Source organism: Gobio gobio (assembly GCF_949357685.1).
Source record: "Gobio gobio genome assembly, chromosome: 16".
NCBI lineage: Eukaryota > Metazoa > Chordata > Actinopteri > Cypriniformes > Gobionidae > Gobio > Gobio gobio.
This window is the reverse complement of record NC_137109.1, coordinates 3,894,899-3,922,509: the sequence shown is the minus strand read 5'-3', so window position 1 is coordinate 3,922,509 and position 27,611 is coordinate 3,894,899. Positions and strand designations below refer to the sequence as shown.

The 27,611-nt window shown below is 44.0% G+C and overlaps 2 protein-coding genes across 3 annotated transcripts in view; both read left to right on the top strand.

The window, feature by feature from the left end:
• The window catches only part of canx (calnexin), a 37,268-nt gene extending 28,262 nt beyond the window's left edge, over positions 1–9,006 (top strand). The window contains exons 12-15 of the mRNA XM_079838389.1: positions 2,179–2,298; positions 3,127–3,232; positions 4,299–4,390; positions 7,404–9,006. Of these exons, the coding sequence (XP_079694515.1) occupies positions 2,179–2,298; positions 3,127–3,232; positions 4,299–4,390; positions 7,404–7,463 (378 nt within the window). The 3' untranslated portion in view covers positions 7,464–9,006. The remainder of the gene's footprint in view (positions 1–2,178; positions 2,299–3,126; positions 3,233–4,298; positions 4,391–7,403) is intronic.
• Positions 9,007–13,881: 4,875 nt separating this feature from the next.
• Positions 13,882–27,611, top strand: part of maml1 (mastermind-like transcriptional coactivator 1) — a 36,482-nt gene continuing 22,752 nt past the window's right edge. Inside the window, exon 1 of one of the 2 annotated variants that reach the window (XM_079838936.1) lies at positions 13,882–15,167. In XM_079838936.1, the coding sequence (XP_079695062.1) occupies positions 14,838–15,167 (330 nt within the window). In that variant the 5' untranslated portion in view covers positions 13,882–14,837. The remainder of the gene's footprint in view (positions 15,168–27,611) is intronic. The other variant, XM_079838937.1, reaches the window with a different exon arrangement.

Sequence of the window (27,611 nt, the reverse complement as noted above, 5' to 3'; positions counted from 1 at the left end):
ATAAGGACACGCAGTCTCGTGAATAATTAAGAGAGACGTCTTCTCATTGGATAAGGACACGCAGTCTCGTGAATAATTAAGAGAGGCGTCTTCTCATTGGATAGGACACGCAGTCTCGTGAATAATTAAAAGAGGCGGCTTCTCATTGGATAGGACACGCAGTCTCGTGAATAATTAAAAGAGGCGTCTTCTCATTGGATAAGGACACGCAGTCTCGTGAATAATTAAGAGACGTCTTCTCATTGGATAGGACACGCAGTCTTGTGAATAATTAAGAGAGGCGTCTTCTCATTGGATAGGACACGCAGTCTCGTGAATAATTAAGAGAGACGTCTTCTCATTGGATAAGGACACGCAGTCTCGTGAATAATTAAGAGAGGCGTCTTCTCATTGGATAGGACACGCAGTCTCGTGAATAATTAAAAGAGGCGGCTTCTCATTGGATAGGACACGCAGTCTCGTGAATAATTAAAAGAGGCGGCTTCTCATTGGATAGGACACGCAGTCTCGTGAATAATTAAGAGAGACGTCTTCTCATTGGATAGGACACGCAGTCTCGTGAATAATTAAGAGAGGCGTCTTCTCATTGGATAAGGACACGCAGTCTCGTGAATAATTAAGAGAGGCGGCTTCTCATTGGATAAGGACACGCAGTCTCGTGAATAATTAAGAGAGGCAGCTTCTCATTGGATAGGACACGCAGTCGTGTGAATAATTAAGAGAGGCGGCTTCTCATTGGAAGTTTGGATTTAGATTTATCGGCCAATATATCGGTTATCGTCTTTCAGATATAGAGAGTTATCGGTTATTGGACAATGTTTGTACAGGTGCATCCCTGTGGAGTCCGTGAGTTATACAGGGAAGCCGACACGCTTCTGAGAACACGCCACATATTAAAGATGTCCGTCCTGTCTCTGATTTGTCATTGAGCTCTCTGGCTTTATGCCAACCGTAAGAAGAGTGGCGCCGTTTCCTCCTCCCTCTCGTGTGTGTGTGTGTGTGTGTGTGTGTGTGTGTGTTTGTTGTGAATGCACTCGGCAGGGCTCTGAGGATCTGTTTCCACTCACTCCTGACACTTTCCCACAAGGCACAGGCGGTTCCTCCACAGGGCGTGAGCCGGCGTCTCACACACACACACACACACACACACACACTGTGAAGCGCAGCTCGTGTTCCTCTTCACACAGCCCAGTCTCTCCTCTCGATCTCTACACTATCAGCATGAGATCTACATCTTCCCAGAACGGCCCCAGAGCCAGAACTGACCTCTGCTGACCCTCACCAGTGCGGCGCTGGGAAATCTCTTATATTTCAAATTCAGTTCAACATTTTCTACATTTTATGGTTAAATCTAATTTCAGTAATACCTGTATGATTATTTGAAGTCATGAAACTTATACTACTTAACAAAAATCTAATTTTTATGACCATTTGAAATGCATTTCATTTGTTCCCACATTTTGTGTAAATCATGGAGGCCTACAGGTCACATGACGGAGAGCACTGTGTGTGCTGAAGACAGCAGGAAAGGGTTGGGCTAGATCACACACACACACACACACACACGAGTGAGGGCCAATCAGCAGCCAGCGCGGGGTCTGGCGGGAGTGAGCGCAGTGTACTCTGGGATTATCTGGGATCAGGAGAATTCCTCCTGTTCCCCCAAAGGTGGATTCCAGGCATGCCTTGCCCGTTAAACTGGAGGGCTAAAGGACCTGAGTGAAGCCTGTGGCTCATGCTTTGTTTGATATCAGTTCTGATGACATCAGAGCGGACGAGGCCTGTTCCTCTGTTTATCTCAGGGGTTCACACTGCACCCAATCCCGTCCTTCAACAGGCTGAGCTTTCGTTTAGCATCACAGTGTGTGTGTGTGTGTGTGTGTGTGTGTGTGTGTGTGTGTGTGTGTGTGTGTGTGTGTGTGCGCGCTGATCAGTGTTTATATGAGAGTAAAAATCAGTTAGTTTGAAATGTAAACACCTGATCTTTATCCGGATGGCGTATTAACGTCATGTTCTCTGTGTTCTGGACGTCTGATTCTCATGAGCTGCGGTTCCCAGTGAACACACACTCACCGGATTACTGACTGCACTGTTGTTCCAGTGTTTGTTTGTGTTTTCCACAAGCTCTTGTATGTGCGTGTGAGTTAATGATGTGTGTGTGTGTGTGTGTGTTCACAGCCTGGTCTAGTGACTCAGATGATAACGGCTGCTGAAGAGAGACCGTGGCTCTGGATCGTCTACGTCCTGACTGTGGCCCTGCCTCTGGTGCTCATCATCGTCTTCTGCTGCACTGGGAAGGTGTGTGTGTGAGCGTGTGTGTGTGTGTGTGTGTAAGAGATTGAGAGCGTGTGTGTGTGTGTGTGTGTGTGTGTGTGAGAAAGCGAGAGTGTGTGCGTGTGTGAGAGAAAGCGAGAGATTGTGTGTGTGTGTGGAAGCGAGAGTGTGCGCGAGACATTGAGAGAGAGAGAGTGTGTGTGTGTGTGTGTGTGTGTGTGTGTGTGTGTGTGAGAAAGCGAGAGTGTGTGCGTGTGTGAGAGAAAGCGAGAGATTGTGAGTGTGAGTGTGAGTGTGCGCGAGAGATTGAGAGAGAGTGTGTGTGAGAAGGCGAGAGTGAGTGTGTGTGTGTGTGTGTGTGTGTGTGTGCGCGCAAGCGAGAGAGTGTGTGCGTGTGTGTGTGTGTGTGTGTGTGTGCGCAAGCGAGAGAGTGTGTGTGTGTGTGTAAGCGAGAGTGTGGGAGAGTGTGTGAGAGAAAGTGAGAGTGTGTGTGTGTGTAAGTGAGAGTGAGTGTGTGTGTGTAAGTGAGAGTGAGTCTGTGTGTGTGTAAGCGAGAGTGTGTGTGTGAGAAAGCGAGTGTGTGTGTGTAAGTGAGAGTGAGTGTGTGTGTGTAAGTGAGAGTGAGTGTGTGTGTGTAAGTGAGAGTGAGTCTGTGTGTGTGTAAGCGAGAGTGTGTGTGTGAGAAAGCGAGTGTGTGTGTGTAAGTGAGAGTGAGTGTGTGTGTGTAAGTGAGAGTGAGTCTGTGTGTGTGTAAGCGAGAGTGTGTGTGTGTGTGTGTGTGAGAAAGCGAGTGTGTGTGTGTGTGTGTGTGTGTGTGTGTATCTGTAGTGTGACTCTTCCTGTGTGTTACAGAAGAGCTCTGCGCCCGCGGCTGCCGCTGAATACAAGAAGACAGACGAGCCTCAGCCGGACGTGAAGGATGAAGCTGAGGAAGAGGAGGCCAAGGAGGAGGAGCCAGGTCTGATTAACATCACCACATCTGTGCCAATCCTGCATGCGGGCGACAGCGTTTCCCACAGATTACAAACCAATTTGTGGTGGTGGGCGGGGCATGGGGCGGGTGGAGGGATGGGTTCAGTGATTGCCACAAATATCGATTTCGATCTTGATTCAGTATCAATTCATATTTATATAGCCTACTGTACATATAAGGAAAAATAAGTTAATAATATTTAATATAATAGTTAAAGTGGTCATTAATGGACCACAATTATTGCACAAATAGTAGGCCTATTTAGTACCAAAAGATATCCTCAAAATATTCAATAAATATTTTTAAACTAAAATATAGAACATATAGGCTATTTAATTGAAAAATAGTTTAGGTGTATGGTCACATTTGACCATCAATGAGTATAATGTGAACAATTAGTAAGCAATGAGGGCGAAATACAAGAAAAACATAGACATTAATGTAACAATGTTGGGTCTATCATCACTCTCCATAATAAAATGATCCTGTAAATGTGGTTGATGTAATAATCAATGCACACTATACTGTACTGAACCAAAACCTGCTGCAAACACCTGTGCAGTGAAACTGTATCCGCGGCTTAAGCCATTCAAATGTATTGACAGCGCGGGTGTGTTTATAACTATTGAGCGCTCCGTGAACCATGTGACCGCGCGCCGGGAGATGAGCAGGTCGCACCTCTGCTTTTCAGCGCCTCTGGCTTTAACTGTTACACATTAGCGCCAAAACGCTATTTATTGTTTGCATTTCGTATTAACTTTTAAAAGCTTAGACTTTAATATCAAAAGCAGGTTTGAGAGAGAGAGAGCGAGAGAGACGCATGAGTGACAGAGAGAGATGGAGGGAGAGCGGGGAAAGGAAATGAACAAACACGCTGCGTGTTTTAAATAGCGTTAAAAAGTTGATGAATTATGACACGCAATGTGTGGCGGCCGTGTTGATTCTGTGGCGCACCGCCTTGAATTAATCTATGTGTGGGAAACACTGGGCAAACTGAGCCGGCGCTCTGATGCATCAGCTGATCTGGGGCTTGTTTCTGTTGTTCCCACAGAAGAAAAGAAGAGTGAAGAAGAAGAGGACTCGACAGGAGAAGCAGAGGAGGCGGCAGAGAGCGACCACAGAGACGACAGCACATCTCATGAGGTACAGCTCACACACACACACACACACACGTTTACATGCGTTTCCATCCTGATGATTCGCTAAGACGTGTGGTCACTTTTACTGCCGTTATTCACAATCCCCACTTAAATCAAATGCAAAACACATTTCTATCGATATACACCGATCAGGCATAACATTATGACCTAATATTGTGTTGCTGACCCGTCTCTGATGGCCTCCTCTAGACCCCTGAATGTGTGCTGTGGTGTCTGGCACCAAGATGTTAGCAGCAGATCCTTTAAGTCCTGTAAGTTGTGAGGTGTGGCCTCCATGGATGGGACTTGTTTGTTCAGCTCATCCCACAGATGCTCGACTGGATTGAGATCTGGGGAATTTGGACTCAAACTGGTTGTTGTGCTGCTCAAAGCATTCCTGAAGCATTTGTGCTTTGTGGCGGCGCATTATCTGCTGAAAGAGCCGCAGCCACAGGGAAAACCGTCTCCATGAGAGGCTGGACATGGGCTCAACAATGCTGAGGTAGGTGAGACGGGTCAAAGTCACATCACATGATGGAGGACCCAAGGCTTCCCAGCAGAACATTGCCCAGAGCATCACAGCCTCCGCTGCCACGCCTTCTTCCCATAATGCACCTGGTGCCATGTGTTCACCCTGACTGGTCAGCGGCTGTGCCGCCCCATACACAACAAACTGAGATGCTCTGTGTATTCTGAGCCCTTTCTATCAGAACCAGCATTAACTTCTGGAGCAGTTTGAGCTCCAGTAGCTCGTGGCCCATGACCCTGTGGCCGGTTCTCCACTGGTCCTTCATGACCCTGTGGCCGGTTCTCCACTGGTCCTTCATGACCCTGTGGCCGGTTCTCCACTGGTCCTCCATGACCCTGTGGCCGGTTCTCCACTGGTCCTCCATGACCCTGTGGCCGGTTCTCCACTGGTCCTTCATGACCCTGTGGCCGGTTCTCCACTGGTCCTTCATGAGCCTTTGGCCGGTTCTCCACTGGTCCTTCATGACCCTGTGGCCGGTTCTCCACTGGTCCTCCATGACCCTGTGGCCGGTTCTCCACTGGTCCTCCATGACCCTGTGGCCGGTTCTCCACTGGTCCTTCATGACCCTGTGGCCGGTTCTCCACTGGTCCTTCATGACCCTGTGGCCGGTTCTCCACTGGTCCTTCATGACCCTGTGGCCGGTTCTCCACTGGTCCTTCATGACCCTGTGGCCGGTTCTCCACTGGTCCTCCATGACCCTGTGGCCGGTTCTCCACTGGTTCTTCATGACCCTGTGGCCGGTTCTCCACTGGTCCTCCATGACCCTGTGGCCGGTTCTCCACTGGTCCTTCATGAGCCTGTGGCCGGTTCTCCACTGGTCCTTCATGACCCTGTGGCCGGTTCTCCACTGGTCCTCCATGACCCTGTGGCCGGTTCTCCACTGGTCCTTCATGACCCTGTGGCCGGTTCTCCACTGGTCCTCCATGACCCTGTGGCCGGTTCTCCACTGGTTCTTCATGACCCTGTGCCCGGTTCTCCACTGGTCCTCCATGACCCTGTGGCCGGTTCTCCACTGGTCCTCCATGACCCTGTGGCCGGTTCTCCACTGGTCCTCCATGACCCTGTGGCCGGTTCTCCACTGGTCCTTCATGACCCTGTGGCCGGTTCTCCACTGGTCCTCTATGACCCTGTGGCCGGTTCTCCACTGGTCCTTCATGACCCTGTGGCCGGTTCTCCACTGGTCCTCCATGACCCTGTGGCCGGTTCTCCACTGGTCCTTCATGACCCTGTGGCCGGTTCTCCACTGGTCCTTCATGACCCTGTGGCCGGTTCTCCACTGGTCCTCCATGACCCTGTGGCCGGTTCTCCACTGGTCCTTCATGACCCTGTGGCCGGTTCTCCACTGGTCCTCCATGACCCTGTGGCCGGTTCTCCACTGGTCCTCCATGATCCTGTGGCCGGTTCTCCACTGGTCCTTCATGACCCTGTGGCCGGTTCTCCACTGGTCCTCCATGACCCTGTGGCCGGTTCTCCACTGGTCCTCCATGATCCTGTGGCCGGTTCTCCACTGGTCCTCCATGACCCTGTGGCCGGTTCTCCACTGGTCCTCCATGACCCTGTGGCCGGTTCTCCACTGGTCCTCCATGACCCTGTGGCCGGTTCTCCACTGGTCCTCCATGACCCTGTGGCCGGTTCTCCACTGGTCCTCCATGACCCTGTGGCCGGTTCTCCACTGGTCCTCCATGACCCTGTGGCCGGTTCTCCACTGGTCCTCCATGACCCTGTGGCCGGTTCTCCACTGGTCCTCCATGACCCTGTGGCCGGTTCTCCACTGGTCCTCCATGACCCTGTGGCCGGTTCTCCACTGGTCCTCCATGACCCTGTGGCCGGTTCTCCACTGGTCCTCCATGACCCTGTGGCCGGTTCTCCACTGGTCCTCCATGACCCTGTGGCCGGTTCTCCACTGGTCCTCCATGACCCTGTGGCCGGTTCTCCACTGGTCCTCCATGACCCTGTGGCCGGTTCTCCACTGGTCCTCCATGACCCTGTGGCCGGTTCTCCACTGGTCCTCCATGACCCTGTGGCCGGTTCTCCACTGGTCACAATCTGGCCCTTGTCAAACTCGCTCAAATCCTCACGCTTGCCCATTTTTCCTGCTTCTAACACATCAACTCTGAGGACAAAATGTTCACTTGCTGCCTAATATATCCCACCCACTAACAGGATGTTATTCACCGATCATAATGTTGTGCCTGATTGGTCTTAATTTGAATGTTTTTGACCATTAATACTGTATTATATTCATGTTGCACATGCTCAGCACCTCGTGTGACTCATTTGTGCTGTATTTACGAACACAAGCGGTGAAGTCTGTGCATGTTTCTGGGATTAGCATCAGCATACGCCACACATCTGATGATAATGAGCTTCATCGCATCACTAAATCTCCTCATCAGCGGATGAATCAGCCTGACGCTCACGTTTGAGCATGATCAGGACAGTAGAAGTGTTGATCAGGTGTTGATTGTCATGTTTGTGTGTTGTGTAGAAATCAGAGGACGACGTTCTCAGAAGGTCTCCCAGAAACAGGAAAGCGAGAAAGGACTGATGGACCTCCTGAATCTAGTTCCTCAAGCATACGCCAACATCCCTCTCTCCTCTCCTCCTCCTCCTCCTCCTCCTCCTCCTCTCTCCTCTCCTCCTCCTCCTCCTCTTCCTCCTCCACCTCCTCCTCCTCCACCTCCCGATGGTCCGAGAGAAACCCCGCGGCCAAACGAAAGCCTCCTGCAGCGCTCTTGAGGACGGCTCTCGCGGTCACATGACCATTGAATAGCATAGAAACTTTCTCCATAACTAAAAAAAAAAAGGAAACGCAATCTTTATTACCATTCCTGGACTGATCATCTGACGCTCATGACACACACACACACACACACACACACACACACACACACACACACACACTTCCAGACAGTGTTCCTGAACCCTAACACACTATGGCACTCTGGGTATTGTAAGGCCGGCCGCTTTACTCCTCTGTTCTAGAATCTCTGAAGCCATAGAAGGACGAGGCCACACTCATCATAAACTCTAACACACACACACACACACACACCGCTAACACACAAAGCAGATGTTCTCCATCCCATCATCGCGTGCGCTCGGTGAGGGGCTCGTCTGATAGGTTCGTAGGTTGTACTGCCTTACTTGTAGGACACAAGATTCGCTAATATTTTTTCTTCTGTGAATGTACTGTGAGTTTTGTCTAATATGTTTGTTTTTTGCTATTCGAATGGACTTTTTACTAAATCATGCGTTGCTGTACAGATGTGTTTTCTGCTCTCGAGCTGATTTAACCTGTCCGGCCCAATCACAGGTCATTACTGTGATGTCATATCCTGTCCAGCAGCAGCGGCAGCTTCCCATTTCATTGAACCAATCACAGCACACGAGAGCGAGGACCGGGTGAGCGTTAAATCCCGGATGTTGGAGCGTTTGCGGGTGAATCTGATGGAAGGTCACATGTTTCACGGGGAACATTTGCATTTGACATTTCCCTGTCGGCATAGCATGAGCTTTAGCATTTACATATTTGTTCCAAGTGTGACCCCGTGCGATTCACCCTGGGAAGAGCGATCATGCCGCTCTAGGTGTACAGCGAGCCATTACATTATGACTACTCCACCCCAAACACACGAGAAAGGCACTATCCCCTGATCTGAGGCGTTCTTAAAGTTACTTGTTTATACTCTGAATATGGCAAACTGTTCCTGTCCCGTCGTAACGGTCATGTGAGACGCCATAGCGTGAGCTCTACCCCGAGACTAAAGAAGAGTCGGCACTTTGAAAGGTAACTGAGAAACACACACACACACACACACACAGACCCGCTGCGCTGCTGCTCCTCCTCTCCTCTCCATCCCATAATGTCCTGTGTCCTCCTGTGCTTGGGCTGTCCTGTCTCTGGTTCTGTGTTTGATTAGTGTTGTCTCACAGCTGTAGGTGATGATAGTGTGGATGGATAGGAGTGTGTGTGATTGACCGGCCGATCATGAGTCTGATGATGATGAGGATTCTGGTCTTGCTGGGACGGTTTGGGAAAATCCATCATGTTACTCACAAACTAAAATAAACTGATTTGATGAACGAGAGACGTGTGTGTGTTACTGTGTGATCAACAGACGATCAATACATGTGAGCGTTGAAATGATTAATATCTGATTATACTGTAGTCGATGCTGTTGTAAAATAAATCCCCTCATCATAATCTGATCAACGTTTGAGGGCTTTTTACAGGAATCTGCCCTCTTCACCTCTGCTGTTCTCACTGGAGGGGCTGCTTTATGTTATTATGCTTCATTTATAGATTATATTACAGTATCTACATGTAGGACACTAGAATAAAGTGTTTCCAACGCTTCCTTTATCTCTAATGGAGTGTGTTATTTATTTTAATTGCACTGACACGTGACCTGGACTCTTCTGGGGAGGGAATTTATGAGTTTTTATAAAGTGTGTGCGAGACGCTAGTGCTGTGATGAACATTAGACCAGTCCAGACTTCACCAGAACCAGTGTAGGAGACCTACTCATGAGATCAGGGTTACGCACACACGCACACACACACACGCTCACATACACACACACACGCTCACACACACACATACTCTCACACGCTCACACACATACGCTCACACACACACATACTCTCACACGCTCACACACACACATACTCTCACATGCTCACACACACATACGCTCACACACACACATACGCTCACACACACACACATACGCTCACACACACATACATACTCTCACACGCTCACACACACACATACGCTCACACACACATACGCACACACACACACATACGCTCACACACACATACATACTCTCACACGCTCACACACACACATACGCTCACACACACATACGCTCACACACACACATACGCTCACACACACATACACTCACACACACACACATACTCTCACATGCTCACACACACATACGCTCACACACACATACACTCACACACACACACACATACTCTCACATGCTCACACACACATACGCTCACACACACATACACTCACACACACACATACTCTCACATGCTCACACACACATACGCTCACACACATACGCACACACATACTCTCACATGCTCACACACATGCTCACACACAGACACGCTCACACACAGACACATACTCTCACATACTCTCACATGCGCACACACACACTCACATGCTCACACACGCACACACACACACACACACATACTCTCACATGCACACACACACACACACACATACTCTCACATGCTCACACACACACACACACACATGCTCACACACATACTCTCACATGCTCACACACACACACACATACTCACATGCTCACACACACACACACACACACATACTCACATGCTCACACACACACACACACACATACTCTCACATGCTCACACACACTCAAACTCTCACATGCTCACACACTCACTCAAACTCACACACACACACACACTCTCACATGCTCACACACACTCACTCACACTCTCGCACTTACACACTCTAACTCACTTGCTCACACATTCACTCACATACTCACACACACGCTCACTTACTCACGCTCACACACACACATACATACATACTCACACACTATCAAACTCTCACAATCACTCAAACGCACACTCACATGCTCACACACACTCACTAACACACTCTCTCACTCACACACACTACCACACTCACTAATATATCACTCACACACTAACACACACACTCTCACACACTCTCATACACACTCACACACTCACACACACTCTCATACACACATACACACACACTCTCTCTCTCTCTCATACACACTCACTCTCTCACACACACTCTCACTCATACACACTCTCTCACTCACACACACACACACACACACACACACTGGTCGGTGATCCACAGTCTGACTGTGCGTCTCATTGAGAACTTCATCTGCAGATGTGACAAACGTCTGAATGATCTGACATTAACGTCACATGACAAATGAAAGCAAATAAAGATGTGATGTAAAAGTGTGTTAATAAGAACTTCTCTCTCATTGCGCCTGCTCACCCGCAAACTCTCCCCCTGATCAGATGCGCATGAGTTATGAGCAAAGGCTTTGAGAAATCACCTAAAGGATGAGATCACGTCAAATAATAACATGATGATAAACACATGTCAATCACATCATCCACAATTCAGAAATGTGTAGTGCTGAGAGGGAGGAAAATATTTCTTTGACAGATATTTCGAAATGATGTCTTAAGTGTGCAGTTGTGTAGGCCACACTCTCAGTATGGTTTATTAAACGCAATGGAAACCCCCAAAAGCAGGTCAAACTTGATCTTCCTGGGCGTTATCTGTGGAAACACGGGAGTATCGTGTCCAAAAATGCACTGGACTCTGTTCAGAATAGCTCTTCGAGATGCTAAACGCTGATCTCAGCAGTTATGAGCTATTTTTGGAAGCTATAGCAGTGTGAGTTGCATAATTCAGTTTTACACAATCAGAGCAGGGTCTTCATCCACTGAACGCAGAGATGTTCTGCTTCCTGTTTCCTTCATGTTTTCATCTCACAAAAGAGTCAACACTGATGCATTATGAAAGGGAAATACCCCAGAAAACATATGTGTTATCATCATAAACCTTTCACACACTATTGGGTCATTCCATGTCAAATCAACCACATTTCAGAAACTTCCCCAGCTCAAATATTCTGTAGAAAGACAAATATAAGAATAGTAAGCATCACAGATGTGTATTGACTGAGTAATCACTGTTTTCTAGAGGAGGCTCAGATTCCACCTGAGCTCTGGAGCCAAATCACAGGGGTGTAAACATGACTTTAGAAAGATGGCAGCATCATTATTTTATTTCCACTCAGAGATTGGTAGATCTATTAGTGAAATCTGTTGACTTTATCAATCTGTGTGTCATTATATGCCAACGCTGACCGCTCAAACATGGGGGAAAAGCACTTCTTGTGTGTCTGTGCCTCAAGTTTGAGTGCCTGTAACTCCAGAAGTATTTCAGATATCTTAATATCCTTATAGATTCTGCTTCTTAACTAACTTTTCTTTTGAAATCTCCATTTTAAAGGCCCTCGATGGTTCAATCCCAGAGATATGGAGATCTCAATGTGGCTCCATGTTCAATTTATTGGATTTTACCCATTTTCAGTGATTGAAAACCAAACGTGGTTCACTTTGCACACAGCTCATACTTACTGCATTGAATGGTGAATGTCTGAAGAATAAATAGTGTTGAAACCAGAAATGTATCTCGTTTCACTCTATCAAATTAATTGCATAAAACACACTCGTCTGAGTGCCAAAAATCCACTGAAATGGTCAAGTTAAGGCACATTAACTTGCTCTCAAAAGTGTATTTATAAGAGTCTATATTTGAATCAGTTTCAGGGATATATAAGATGGGATTTGGTTCAGTTTAACAGTTTCTGAAGCTAGCAATACGCAGTATCGTAACTACACGTTACCACATTGACATCCCTATATCGATGAGATTTAACCATATAGAGCCTTAAAAATGAAGAAATATTTCATAAGAACAAGAATCTAAAATGACATATCTTTAACACTTCTTGAGTTAAATACATGTAAACATCATAAAATGTTTTGTTTTTGTCACTCAGAGAGGTGTGTTGTATGCAATTGTTTTGATAGAGAGAAACAAGACTCTTCCATCTCTAGTTTCAGTGCTATTTATTCTTCAGATAAACAATAACTATCAGCTGTTTGAAAAATACCTATATTGCTTCTTGAACATTGAGCTGCTTTGGGAGTCCCATATCTCTGGGACTGAACTATATAGGACCTTGAACATGAAGATTTCAAAAGAAACGTTTACTAAAAATGAGAATCTAGAAATATATTAAGATATCTTTAATACTTCTCGAGTAACAGGCTTGACAACTTCAGAAAAATAATATTTAAGGCACTCAGGTGTTCTATGCAAATGAGCTGATAAAAGAAAAATAAAGTACATTTTTAGTTTTAACATGATTTGTTATTTAAATATTCCTTTTTAAATAAAAAAAAGAAAAAGAAAGTATGAGCTGTGTGCAAAGTGCAAGACATTTTGGTTTTTGGCCACTGAAAATCTGTACAATTGACCAGTTTACACATGGAGCCACATTGAGATCTCCATATCTCTGGGATTGAACCATCGAGGGCCTTTAAAATGGAGAAACCAAAAGAAAAGTTAGTTAAGAAGCAGAATCTAAAAGGATGGTAAGATATCTTTAATACTTCTGGAGTTACAGGCACTCAAACTTGAGGCACAGACACACAAGAAGTGCTTTTCCCCCATGTTTGAGCGGTCAGCGTTGGCATATAATGAGACACAGATTGATAAAGTCAACAGATTTCACTAATAGATCTACCAATCTCTGAGTGGAAATAAAATAATGATGCTGCCATCTTTCTAAAGTCATGTTTACACCCCTGTGATTTGGCTCCAGAGATCAGGTGGAAACTGAGCCTCTACAAAACAGTCAATACACATCTGTGACATTTACTATTCTGGCTTTCATCACTGTTTATGTTCGTCTTTGTATGTAAAAAATATGAACAAAATCCATAATTTGAGCCGGGGCCCTCAGGTTGAGTCGACATGGAGGTGTTGTACTGGGATATCATAGGCGATTAATCAGCTAAAAGTCATATGATTTAGAAATAAATAGATATTTGATTAAATAACCATATTTTCTGCCAAAACTAGTTGTTGTTGCTACTGTAAAATGATAATGATGGCTAAAACCAAATAGCTACCATCTATTTTTATCTTTCAAAAAGTGTTCACTCTTTCCCACAATTGAAAAGACAAAGTGTTTTAATAAGGTGTGAGAACAATAAGGCGATGTGCATCTGCTGAGGAATGTTTGAGTAGTTTGTGATTGCCCGAGTGATCTGTCACTCAGGGCGCGCGGATAAAAAACAGAGGAAAAAAGAAAAAATACATAGTTTCAAGATGGCGACCAACAACTGCCCGAACACTGGAAAACAATAGAGACAGCGCAGCAGGGCAGAGTTTATTCCTTCACCGTTCGCTTTCTCGGGTTCGTGTCGAGCTAAACCGGGGCACGGGAGTCGGTTGTGTGTACTTCAAGACTTTTAACGCGCTTTTGGAAGAGAGTGAGTTTGTAATGCTTTGTTAGAGGGCTGGTTAGCATTCAGGCTAAGCTACATCCGTAGCTGTAATGTAACTGTGAGGATCAGCTGTTAGCCGCGCTGCTACTTTAAAAGTTACTTTTACGACTAAAACTCACTCGTAACTCGTAAAGTTAGTGTTTTAGTGCGATTGTGTACGGTTTCTCCCATCACTTGCTAACCCTTCGTCGATGGGTTTGTATCTCAAGTGCGTCTTTTGTCAAACTTCAACTGTGCGGCGAACAAAAAAAAACGTTTATTTTTTTTTTTTAAAGTGAGTTGTTGCTTGTTTTCGCGATAACACCGATAAAAAAGTCGATTTAACGACGTGTTGTGAATGGATCGAACTAAACGTGAGGTAAATATTATTTAAAAGGGTCTAACAGAGATTCCTGAAGTAAAAGTTTCAAAACTTTTCCTCTAAATTATATCCTAAACCAATGTAACTCCTGAGATGAATGATTTATCAGCGTCCGTCGATTCTTTCATTCATAAAACCGTCGTTTTAACTTCACTTTGGCTTGTGTCGGGACTCCGGGTGTGAATATAGTGATTTTTTTTGTGGGTGGTTTGGTTAGAAGGGAACGGATTTGTTCTGAATCGCTCGCGTCTGAACGATGTGCCGTTTCTTTTGTTGTGTAAGGAGGCAGATAGCGATGAAAATGGAGTCGGTTGAGTGTGTTTTGTAAGGGAACGGTCGCAAACACAAACGGCACGATCAGTGAGTGAGTCGAGCTGCTCGTATCCAGATACTTTATAGACGCGGATGATGGCGGATTATGTGGTGCCGCGGCACAACGCGGTGATGGAGCGTCTGCGGCGGCGGATCGAGCTCTTCCGGCGGCATCACACCGGCTGTGAGAGCCGCTATGATAGCACGGCGGTGGAGCGGCACGAGATGGAGAGGCAGCACTCGTTAGCCCTGCACCAGCGATGCCTGCAGACCAAGGCCAAGCGCACGAACAAGCACCGGCAGCCTCCAGCGGCGGCGAGCGCGGACCCCGCGGGGCAGAGAGCGAGCGGAGGCGGCGCGGATGGAGCGGACGGAGGGAGCGGGACGCCCGGGGAGCAGAGCAGAAACAACACGCTGATCGCGGTGAGTCTACGGGAAGGGGGCTCAAACCTCATATGTGTGTTAAACTTCTGCTCTTGAGTGCACGTGCTGGGCATCGGCAGGTGTGTTGGCAGCATCAGCAGCGCTGAGGTCATGTGACCGTGACACGAGCACGCGCCCAGCACATGCACTCGCGCTGTTTGCGGTGTGCCACAGATGATCACCTCATGGCTGTGTTTGTGTTCTCTTTACAAACCCTCTTTCAGAGCATCTCTGTTTCGAGTTTCTTAAAGGGACAGTTCACCGAAAAATTAAAATTAGCCCATGATTTACTCTCCCGCAAGCCATCCTAGGAGTGAATGACATTCTTCTTTCAGATGAATACAATCAGTTATATTATAAAATATCCTGGCTAAGCTTTATAATGGGAGTGAATGAGGGATGAGATTTTGAAGCTCATAAAAGTGCATCCATCTATCCGTCATAAAAGTGCATCTATCCGTCATAAAAGTGCATCTATCCGTCATAAAAGTGCATCTATCCGTCATAAAAGTGCATCCATCCATCATAAAAGTGCATCTATCCGTCATAAAAGTGCATCTATCCGTCATAAAAGTGCATCCATCCATCATAAAAGCGCATCTATCCATCATAAAAGTGCATCTATCCATCATAAAAGCGCATCCATCCATCATAAAAGTGCATCCATCCTTCCGTCATAAAAGTGCATCTATCCATCATAAAAGTGCATCCATCCTTCCGTCATAAAAGTGCATCTATCCATCATAAAAGTGCATCCATCCGTCATAAAAGTGCATCTATCCGTCATAAAAGTGCATCTATCCGTCATAAAAGTGCATCCATCCTTCCTAAAAGTGCATCCATCCTTCCTAAAAGTGCATCTATCCGTCATAAAAGTGCATCCATCCTTCCTAAAAGTGCATCCATCTCTCCATCATAAAAGTGCATCCATCCTTCCGTCATAAAAGTGCATCTATCCATCATAAAAGTGCATCCATCCTTCCGTCATAAAAGTGCATCTATCCATCATAAAAGTGCATCCATCCTTCCGTCATAAAAGTGCATCCATCCGTCATAAAAGTGCATCTATCCATCATAAAAGTGCATCTATCCGTCATAAAAGTGCATCCATCTCTCCATCATAAAAGTGCATCCATCCTTCCGTCATAAAAGTGCATCTATCCATCATAAAAGTGCATCCATCCTTCCGTCATAAAAGTGCATCTATCCATCATAAAAGTGCATCCATCCGTCATAAAAGTGCATCTATCCATCATAAAAGTGCATCCATCCGTCATAAAAGTGCATCTATCATCATAAAAGTGCATCTATCCGTCATAAAAGTGCATCCATCTCTCCATCATAAAAGTGCATCCATCCTTCCGTCATAAAAGTGCATCTATCCATCATAAAAGTGCATCCATCCATCATAAAAGTGCATCTATCCGTCATAAAAGTGCATCCATCCATCATAAAAGTGCATCCATCCTTCCGTCATAAAAGTGCATCTATCCATCATAAAAGTGCATCCATCCGTCATAAAAGTGCATCTATCCGTCATAAAAGTGCATCTATCCATCATAAAAGTGCATCCATCCTTCCGTCATAAAAGTGCATCTATCCATCATAAAAGTGCATCCATCCGTCATAAAAGTGCATCTATCCGTCATAAAAGTGCATCTATCCGTCATAAAAGTGCATCCATCCTTCCTAAAAGTGCATCCATCCTTCCTAAAAGTGCATCTATCCGTCATAAAAGTGCATCCATCCTTCCTAAAAGTGCATCCATCTCTCCATCATAAAAGTGCATCCATCCTTCCGTCATAAAAGTGCATCTATCCATCATAAAAGTGCATCCATCCTTCCGTCATAAAAGTGCATCTATCCATCATAAAAGTGCATCCATCCTTCCGTCATAAAAGTGCATCCATCCGTCATAAAAGTGCATCTATCCATCATAAAAGTGCATCTATCCGTCATAAAAGTGCATCCATCTCTCCATCATAAAAGTGCATCCATCCTTCCGTCATAAAAGTGCATCTATCCATCATAAAAGTGCATCCATCCTTCCGTCATAAAAGTGCATCTATCCATCATAAAAGTGCATCCATCCGTCATAAAAGTGCATCTATCCATCATAAAAGTGCATCCATCCGTCATAAAAGTGCATCTATCCATCATAAAAGTGCATCTATCCGTCATAAAAGTGCATCCATCTCTCCATCATAAAAGTGCATCCATCCTTCCGTCATAAAAGTGCATCTATCCATCATAAAAGTGCATCCATCCATCATAAAAGTGCATCTATCCGTCATAAAAGTGCATCCATCCTTCCTAAAAGTGCATCCATCCTTCCTAAAAGTGCATCCATCCTTCCTAAAAGTGCATCCATCCTTCCTAAAAGTGCATCCATCCATCATAAAAGTGCATCCATCCGTCATAAAAGTGCATCTATCCGTCATAAAAGTGCATCCATCCTTCCTAAAAGTGCATCCATCCTTCCTAAAAGTGCATTCATCCTTCATAAAAGTGCATCCATCCGTCATAAAAGTGCATCTATCCGTCATAAGTGCATCCATCCTTCCTAAAAGTGCATCCATCCTTCCTAAAAGTGCATTCATCCTTCATAAAAGTGCATCTATCCATCATAAAAGTGCATCTATCCGTCATAAAAGTGCATTCATCCTTCATAAAAGTGCATCTATCCATCATAAAAGTGCATCTATCCGTCATAAAAGTGCATCCATCCTTCCTAAAAGTGCATCCATCCATCATAAAAGTGCATCTATCCATCATAAAAGTGCATCCATCCATCATAAAAGTGCATCCATCCATCATAAAAGTGCATCTATCCGTCATAAAAGTGCATCCATCCTTCCTAAAAGTGCATCCATCCTTCCTAAAAGTGCATCCATCCTTCCTAAAAGTGCATCTATCCGTCATAAAAGTGCATCCATCCTTCCTAAAAGTGCATCCATCCTTCATAAAAGTGCATCCATCCGTCATAAAAGTGCATCTATCCGTCATAAAAGTGCATCCATCCTTCCTAAAAGTGCATCCATCCTTCCTAAAAGTGCATTCATCCTTCATAAAAGTGCATCTATCCGTCATAAAAGTGCATCCATCCTTCCTAAAAGTGCATCCATCCATCATAAAAGTGCATCTATCCGTCATAAAAGTGCATCCATCCTTCCTAAAAGTGCATCCATCCTTCCTAAAAGTGCATCCATCCTTCCTAAAAGTGCATCCATCCATCATAAAAGTGCATCCATCCTTCCTAAAAGTGCATCCATCCTTCCTAAAAGTGCATCTATCCGTCATAAAAGTGCATCCATCCTTCCTAAAAGTGCATCCATCCTTCATAAAAGTGCATCCATCCGTCATAAAAGTGCATCTATCCGTCATAAAAGTGCATCCATTCTTCCTAAAAGTGCATTCATCCTTCATAAAAGTGCATCTATCCGTCATAAAAGTGCATCCATCCATCCTTCCTAAAAGTGCATCCATCCATCATAAAAGTGCATATATCCATCATAAAAGTGCATCTATCCGTCATAAAAGTGCATCTATCCGTCATAAAAGTGCATCCATCCATCATAAAAGTGCATCTATCCGTCATAAAAGTGCATCTATCCGTCATAAAAGTGCATCTATCCGTCATAAAAGTGCATCCATCCATCATAAAAGTGCATCCATCCTTCATAAAAGTGCATCTATCCGTCATAAAAGTGCATCCATCCTTCCTAAAAGTGCATTCATCCTTCATAAAAGTGCATCTATCCGTCATAAAAGTGCATCCATCCATCCTTCCTAAAAGTGCATCCATCCATCATAAAAGTGCATCCATCCATCATATAACTGCTCTACACGTCTCCAGGGGTTAATAAAGGCCTTCTGAAGTGAAGAAAAATGTCCATATTTATAACATTATAAACTAAAATAACTAGCTTCCATCAGACAGCCATACGTGAGTCCAGTTTCAGTGACCTCTGACCCGATGTAAGACATTTTTGGGTGAACTGTCCCTTTAAGACTGAAGATTTCACCAAAAAATGGTGTATTTACACTTAATGTTTTGTGTGCATTGATATTTTTCTATATAACGCAGTTCTGAAATTAAACTCGGCATGAAACTGAAATCACGCTGTTCTCCTCTATTGAGCCGTATATCTGAGAGAAACGCTTCACAAACAAGAACAAATGTAGGGCGGGGCTTGAGTGTGTCTGAGGGGAATTGATTGGATGGTTGTGGTTTGCTATTGGTGGATCTCATGTGAGTGACAGGTGGCCCCGCCCTCATCATCAGAGAACAGATGAAGTCTATATCAGGATTATTAACACAATGATGATGTGCAGCGATAAATAAACACTGGAATATTCCATTTAAAAAGTTTTGATTTCATGGGGTCTTTAAAGCGTATCCGATGACGTCCTGCCCACATTGTTCTCTCTGTAAAGAGTGCGATAGAAGCGGTGATGAAAGCTCGGCTAGTTTTACAGCAGCTTCTGACACTGATAGCGTGTGTAATGCGTGTAGTTAAGCAGTGCTAGCACACTGTGGACCTCAGGCCATCTTAAACACTGCATGAGTTTGATCCGAACGGCTTTATTCGGGACGCCGTTGATGCACATCTGTGTTGAAACACCAGCCGCTGCCATGCAAGTCTTCAGCTCAAATCTCAGACTTCACACACTGCAAGATTTGAACATGTTTGCGCATCACACACTACAAGATATGGAGATTATCACGCCGGGGGATGTAAACGTGTACATAGCTGATAATGTAATGTTTAGATTTTTGGGAATTCAGTTTTTACCCTTTACTGTTATTTTAGTCGTGAAAAAAGTGTGCGTTTAATGTTAATAAAATAGAACATAAAACAAAATAGGAATGACCTTGGGTAACATCACATTTACTCAGTACTTTTCAGGACCATAACACTGCACTCTAAATACGTCACAACAAAATATTAATGGTTATGAGCTTTACACTGTCCAGTAAAATAAATAATATTGGTTTATATTAGGGCTGTCAAAAGATTTATCGCATCCAAAATAAAAGTGTGTTTACATAATATATGTGTGTGTACTCTGTTAATTATTATTTATATATAAATACACACACATTCATGTATATATTTAAGAAATATTAGCCTGTATATACATTTATATAATCTATAATATATATAAATGTGTTATATATATAAAAATAATATTTTTTTCTTAAATATATACATGCTTGTGTGTGTATTTATATATAAATAATAATTAACAGAGTACACACACATATATTATGTAAACACAAACTTTTATTTTGGATGCGATTTAATCTTTTGACAGCCCTAAAAGAAAGATCTCATGTTATACGCTAGGGGGCGCTATTCCGCATCTTCTGAAATGGTGCCGACTCTCCAGATCAAAACAGACGAAGAAGCAGAAAGAAACGAACTCGCATGCAAGCAGATGCATACTTAAAATAACGCGATCATCAACATTAAACAGCATCTAAATCAACGCGATCATCAACATTAAACAGCATCTAAATCAAAACGTCCAAATGTCCTAATGCCAGGATGAGCTCGGGGGTGTTGATGGACTCGCTCTCCTCCATCTGTGTTTGATCATCGCTCTGAATCTGATCTGGATGTAGTCTTTGACAAAATGAGGTTTAAAATGATTTTAATGAGACGTGCCCACATTTAAGTGTAGATTAAAAAGGATTGCATTAAGCTAGAATAAAACCGATTTTATTATGTTTCAAAGCAGAGACTCTGTTCGTTCGTTCTTTCTTTCTATGTATTACATGTTCAGATATTCATGCAATGTTTCATTAAGTAATTTGCGCCGCTGGTGTAACCTTTTCTGTACAACAGAAGCGCGGTGTAGTGGAACCTTTACGGTTCATTAACCGTGGCGTTTTTAAGCCGGTTAATCGTGAAACCGGTTAATCGCTGCATCCCTAGTTAACTTGTAACAATGCAGATTTGATCTCCTGAACTTGAATGAGCTCCTGCAACTGCAATAGAGGCGCAAACATTTCAAAATAAGAGTCCTGGTGTATTTCCAGCTTGTTTATCATTAAAAAGCAATGGACTCTCAGTCTATTAACAAACAAATGCACTTGAACAAACAGCTGGAAAACTGCAGAGGATGATTGTGTTTTAGGTAGTGCTGGGAATCCATTAAAAAAATCGAGAATTTTTTTTTCTGTAATTAATCACGATTAATACGTTTTTGATATTGTAGTAATTTTAGTTACTCTCCAAATTAATGTAGAAACAATTTATTGAAAGCATTTTTTAAATATGTGTTGTATTGTCATGTTTTTATGAATTAAGTGAACTTAAAACTATCTTTACATAACCCCATTATAATAAATGTTATATTTACCCATGGCCTTCCCTGTTAGACATATACAGAAATGTAACAGTTATCAACACCTTTCTTAACTGCACAAATAATAAATGAAATCTAGATTAATCATCATTAAAGCTACACTTTCCTCAGTTCCCGTTGTTCTGTGATGAACATTAATGACATCATCATCAGTGCTACTGTCACTTTAAGATCAGCCGCTGCCGAACATGAGGCGGATCTGACCCGCATCTCATCTCCTCACAACTCTTTAAGTTCATTTAAGACGTTATTTAACTCATTTAAGACCCTAATATGAGAATCCTCAACATTCTCTGTGTTGTTGTTATTGTTTGTTCATGAGCAAAAGAGAACTTGATGTGAGCAGGAGACTGACACGATTGTGTGTGTGTGTGTGTGTGTGAGACAGGACACTGACACACACACACGCGCACACACAGGACATTGACACACACACACACACACACACACAGGACATTGACACACACACACACACACACACACACACACACACACACACAGGACATTGACACACACACACACACACACACACACAGGACATTGACACACACACACACACACACACACACAGGACATTGACATCCAGCGCGTTCTCTTGTGTCTTGTCGCGCTTCGAAGCATTTACATGTATAAGAGCGTGATCATAATGTAACGCTCGGCAAAAATGGATATAAAAACGGACGCTGGAAATTATCGTGCAACATTTTTTTTTGTGCGATTTAATTGATTTATTGACTATCGCGACAGGCCTATGTGTGAGCAAAATGGCCAGTCAGATGTTTACGATTCCAGCTCAACTGTGCTCAAAGCATCACATAAAAAAAAATCCAGTACCGACTTCGTATCGCGGCCGATACTTTTGACAACACTAGATTGTGTTCGTCTGAAAGAATAATGTCATACACACCTAGGATGCCTTGAGGGGGGGTAAATCATGGGGTCATTTGATTAATCGATGTGTTAATCGGTGTGATGACTCCGATTGTTCAAATATTACAATTAAATAATACTTATATCGATATGTCATCCTCAATAAACCCGTCTCCAGCGTGTTGCCTCTGATCATTCGAATATTGCACTTTAATAATTATTTAATCAACATCATCCTCAATAAACCCGTCTCCAGCATGTTGTCTCGGGAATATTCCGATCTATTATGACCTCTGAGCTGTAAAGCTGCCAGAATAATAATAATAATACGCTGTTTGTTAATTGGCCAGAGGAGAACTGCCCCCCCGACTGAGCCTGGTTTCTCCAAGGTTTATTTCCTCCATTTTGCTCCTGATGGGGTTTTGGTTTCCTTGCCACTGTTGCCTCTGGCTTGGCGTGCTCAGTTGGGGACACTACATTTTTCAACTAAACATCGAAATAAATCTAATTAATAAACTAAATTAACCATATAAACTAAATTACTGATCTAAAGCCCACACTGTCACTTTATGATAATTGAAATGAACTGATGACATCAGCGTTTTCTCCAGAATGGCTATACAGCTGAATAAAATTATGCTGCATTATTTTCCTGTTTAAAGGGTTAGTTCACCCAAAAATGTAAATTCTGTCATTAATTCCTCACCCTCATGTGGTTGGACACCCGTCAGACCTCCGTTCATCTTCAGACACAAATGAAGATATTTTAGTGTAAAGCTGATGCTGAGAAAGGCTTCAGATTGGCCTCCATTGGCATTCAGTACATTTACACTCACAAGACCCATAAAAGGCACTAAAAACATCGTTACAAAGTCCATCTCACCACAGTGACTCTACAATAATCTTACGATGAGACGACAATAGTTTTTGTGCGCAAAAAAAAATCAAAACACCTTTATCCAGCTTGTTCTTGTCTTCCGTGTGTGTCTCCACGACGCATGCGCGAGAATATGAGCAGATCCGGCGTTCGGGAATCCATGAAATGCCACTTTAGCCCCATTTTGAGAACTACGCCGAGACCTAAAGCACGATCAATGTAGATCAACAGCTGAGATACGCGCGTCTTCCTCTGCTTGTGAACAAATCTCTTCTGGGTCGTGTGTCCGAACGCCGGATCTGCTCATATTCTCACGCATGCGTCGTGGAGACACACACGGAAGACAAGAACAAGTTGGATAAAGGCGTTATTTAGATTTTTTTTTTGCGCACAAAAACTATTGTCGTCTCATCGTAAGATTATTGTAGAGTCACTGTGGTGAGATGGACTTTGTAACGATGTTTTTAGTGCCTTTTATGGGTCTTGTGAGTGTAAATGTACTGAATGCCAATGGAGGCCTATCTGAAGCCTTTCTCAGCATCAGATTTACACTAAAATATCTTCATTTGTGTCTGAAGATGAACGGAGGTCTGACGGGTGTCCAACCACATGAGGCTCAGTCATTAATGACACAATTTTCATTTTTGGGTGAACTAACCCTTTAACACTGTGAAGCTGCTTTGAAACAATCTACATTATTAAAAGCGCTATATAAATAAAGTTGACTAATCATTGATTTAATAATTGAAATCCCTAATCATAGAGTCATATAGTAAACACGGGTTTGCTGTTTTGCTACCCAGAACACTCTAGATGTAACTCTAGATGGCGGTTGTATGAGATGTTAGTCCAGGTGTGGATCTGGCCAGCGAGTCAGACGAGTTTGGCATGAAGGCCTGAGTTTTGGAGTAAGCAGGTCAGCGTGTGTGTGTGTGTGTGTGTGTGTGTGTGTGTGACGTTTAGGATGACTCAGATCCACACCACTGACCCACTATTGTTCCTCTGGACCGCCTTCTGATAGTTCACCCAGCTCTACATCATGTCTTTACCAACATTACTCTTTCCTTCAGTGGCTTGATGAAGCTGTTTTTAGTCAGCAAGTGTTAATAAAGTGAATCTCGAGGCGTTGTTGAACTGTAGTGCATGCTTTCCCTTCCTCACAGTGGCCCTCATTTATCAATCTAACGTAACGTGACCAGTCCCATTGCACCAATAATCGCACGTTGATAAATGTGGCGACTGAAAACGATCATCATTTAAATCTCACGCCCCTGAAAATTCACGCTTTAATAACCCGGGCCGAGAAGAGGTGATGAAAAGAGAAACACTCCTAATTGCAAACAATCACATTAATTTACATGTATAATAAATACCAGTAAACGAAACCTTATAAACGCTATTTCCCCCTCGCTCCACAACACATCCTTTAACTCTAACGGTAGGTTATTCAGAACAAGAATGAAAAATAAACATCGCTATAAATCATATATAAGACTATAAAATAGCACTCATTATAAACACACCCCTCTCGCCACGTAACGTTCAGTTGCTATTATTCAATATGTAAACAAGGCTTTGTGTTCCAATATCCACATAAACCTTCACATGTGCAGAAAATGAGTTTGAGCGCTGATGTGTAACGTGTGTGTGTGTGTGTGTGTGTGTGTGTTGATCAGCTGGAGAAGATCTACAGTGCATTAGAGCGACACATAAACGAGCATAGCCTATAATACTAGTCGCACCGGTTTTTTAATTTAGTTAATCTGTTCATTATTTTGTGTAGTCCTATTTATTTTATTCCTTTTACTACTTTTATGTCTGTTTTCCTCAGTTCTGTTGTTTATGCTGTTATTTGCTCATATAAAACCTTAGGAAAAAATGGGTCTATTTAATTTCATTCTTAATTTTAATCTTAAAGTGTACATAACACACACACACACACAGTTTGTGCCAGTCTCATGTTGGCCTTGAGCATCTGTAGTGTTGATCCTTCATATCTCCAGAGAGTCTTTAGTTTATCAGATTTATAAAAGACAGAAACACTGAACCCATTCTTTCTGAACACAGCCGAGCTCGAGGAGGCGTACAGTGGGCGGAGCTAAAGAGACACACACTCACTCACTCACTCACACACACACACACACACTCACACTCACACTCTCACACTCTCACACTCACTCACTCTCTCACACACACACACACACACACTCACTCACTCACACACTCACACACTCACGTGCGCACAAACACTCTCACACACACACATACTCTCACACTCGCTCTCACTCACACACACTCACTCACACTCGCGCGCACACTCACTCACTCTCTCACACACACTCACACACACACACACACACTCACGTGCGCACAAACACTCTCACACACACACACATACTCTCACACTCGCTCTCACTCGCACGCACACACTCACTCACTCTCGCGCGCACACTCACTCACTCACTCACATTCTCTCACACACACACACACACACTCACACTTGCACACTCACTCATTCACTCACTCACTCACTCGCACACTCGCGCGCACACACTCACTCACACTCGCGCGCACACTCACTCACTCACTCACTCACATTCTCTCACACACACACACACTCACACTTGCACACTCACTCATTCACTCACACACTCACTCGCGCACACACTCACTCTCACATACACTCACACTCGCACTCACTCACTCACTCACTCATTCACACACACTCGCTCACACACTCACTCACTCACACACACTCACTCACACACACACACACACACACACACACTCACACACACACTCGCACGCGCACACACACACTCTCTCTCTCACTCTCACTCTCTCTCTCACACACACACACACACACTCTCTCACAATGTTCTTTAGTGACATTGATCTCGTGTCCAAAAACACAACGCCAGCGCCACCGACGGCTCCCGTAAACCGAACGAAGCTCGATGATGGACGCACTCTTGCTCTCTGTGTGTGTGTGTCCATGTTTAGCATGAGAATCAGCTCTTGAACAGCGTTAATAAGTCAGACTTCATGAAAAGGCATAAGACCATCATTTGCTCACACTAGTTCACGATAAACCTGCGCACAGGAGTGGAGGCCTGATGGAGGTTTGCTCGCGTCCACACACACATCACTCAGTCTGAGGCCCAGTGTGACTCCACATAACTCACTCTGCCCGCTCAGCACTTGGCCCACGACTGGCCTTTCACCGCTTCAAATGCCCCTAAAGCTCAGAAAACTGCAGTGAAGTCAGCACTGCTTTGCTCTAATAAATGAGCAGCTGGTTTGAGTTGCACTTGCTAATTACTCTCTTTTCCGAAGGCCGTTAAACTCTGGTTGGACTTTGCCCTGTGTTTGTGTAGTAGCAGGAGCTGCCCCGAGTCTCTGCTCCAGTATTGATCGCAGCGCTCTGCCCTTGGGCCGAAGCCCGTGTGCTGGGGGGTTGTCCCATTGTGAGCCGGCAGGGCATCAAAGAGCCGCGCTGGAGCCATGGGCAGGAATTCGGCACACTCCCGCGGCCCAGCGCTGGCTCTTTGTTGTGGGATGCACGTTCATACACATGGTAATTAGACTGGAGGGGGAGGCGCGAAGATGGACGGAAAGTAAGAGCGCAGGAGATTAAGAGACTCATGTCGGCAGAAAATTGCTTTGGGAAGAGTTTTATCATGTTTGAAAGGACGAGGGTGTGCCCAGCGAGGTCCTCTCAGCCGACACACAGACCCGTTTTTCCGGTTCTGGAGCTCTGCAGGTGCAGCTGACGTCAGACGGGCCGAATGCTCACGTCTGTTTGGATGGAGTGAGTGTTTCAGACACTGACACACTGAACTCTCCTTTATATTGTTGCTTCCCATCATGCACCAGTCCTCCGAAACTCCTGTGAACACAAGGGGAGCTTTAGCTCCAGTGACCCGACATTACCCATACATTGTATTGTACTGTGTGTGTGTGTGTGTATGGTGTAATTACTAGATTGCAATTATTATAAATAATTTTTTGGTAAATGTTATCGATTTTCTTTCAAAGAGCTATAATTGTCAGCATAAAAAAACGAAAATCCCCTTTTCTGCAATGCAACATTTAATTTTCATAAAAAAACTAGTAGAATACTAATAAAATAAACACATTTTATGCAATAGAAAAAAACTATTGGTAACACTTTAGAATAATAGTCTTTAGTTAACTACATTAGTTAACATGAACTAATAATGAACTGCACTTACAAAGCGTTTATTCATCTTTGTTAATGTTAATTTCAACATTTACTAATGCTTTATTAAAATCTTGTTAACATTAGTTAATGCACTGTG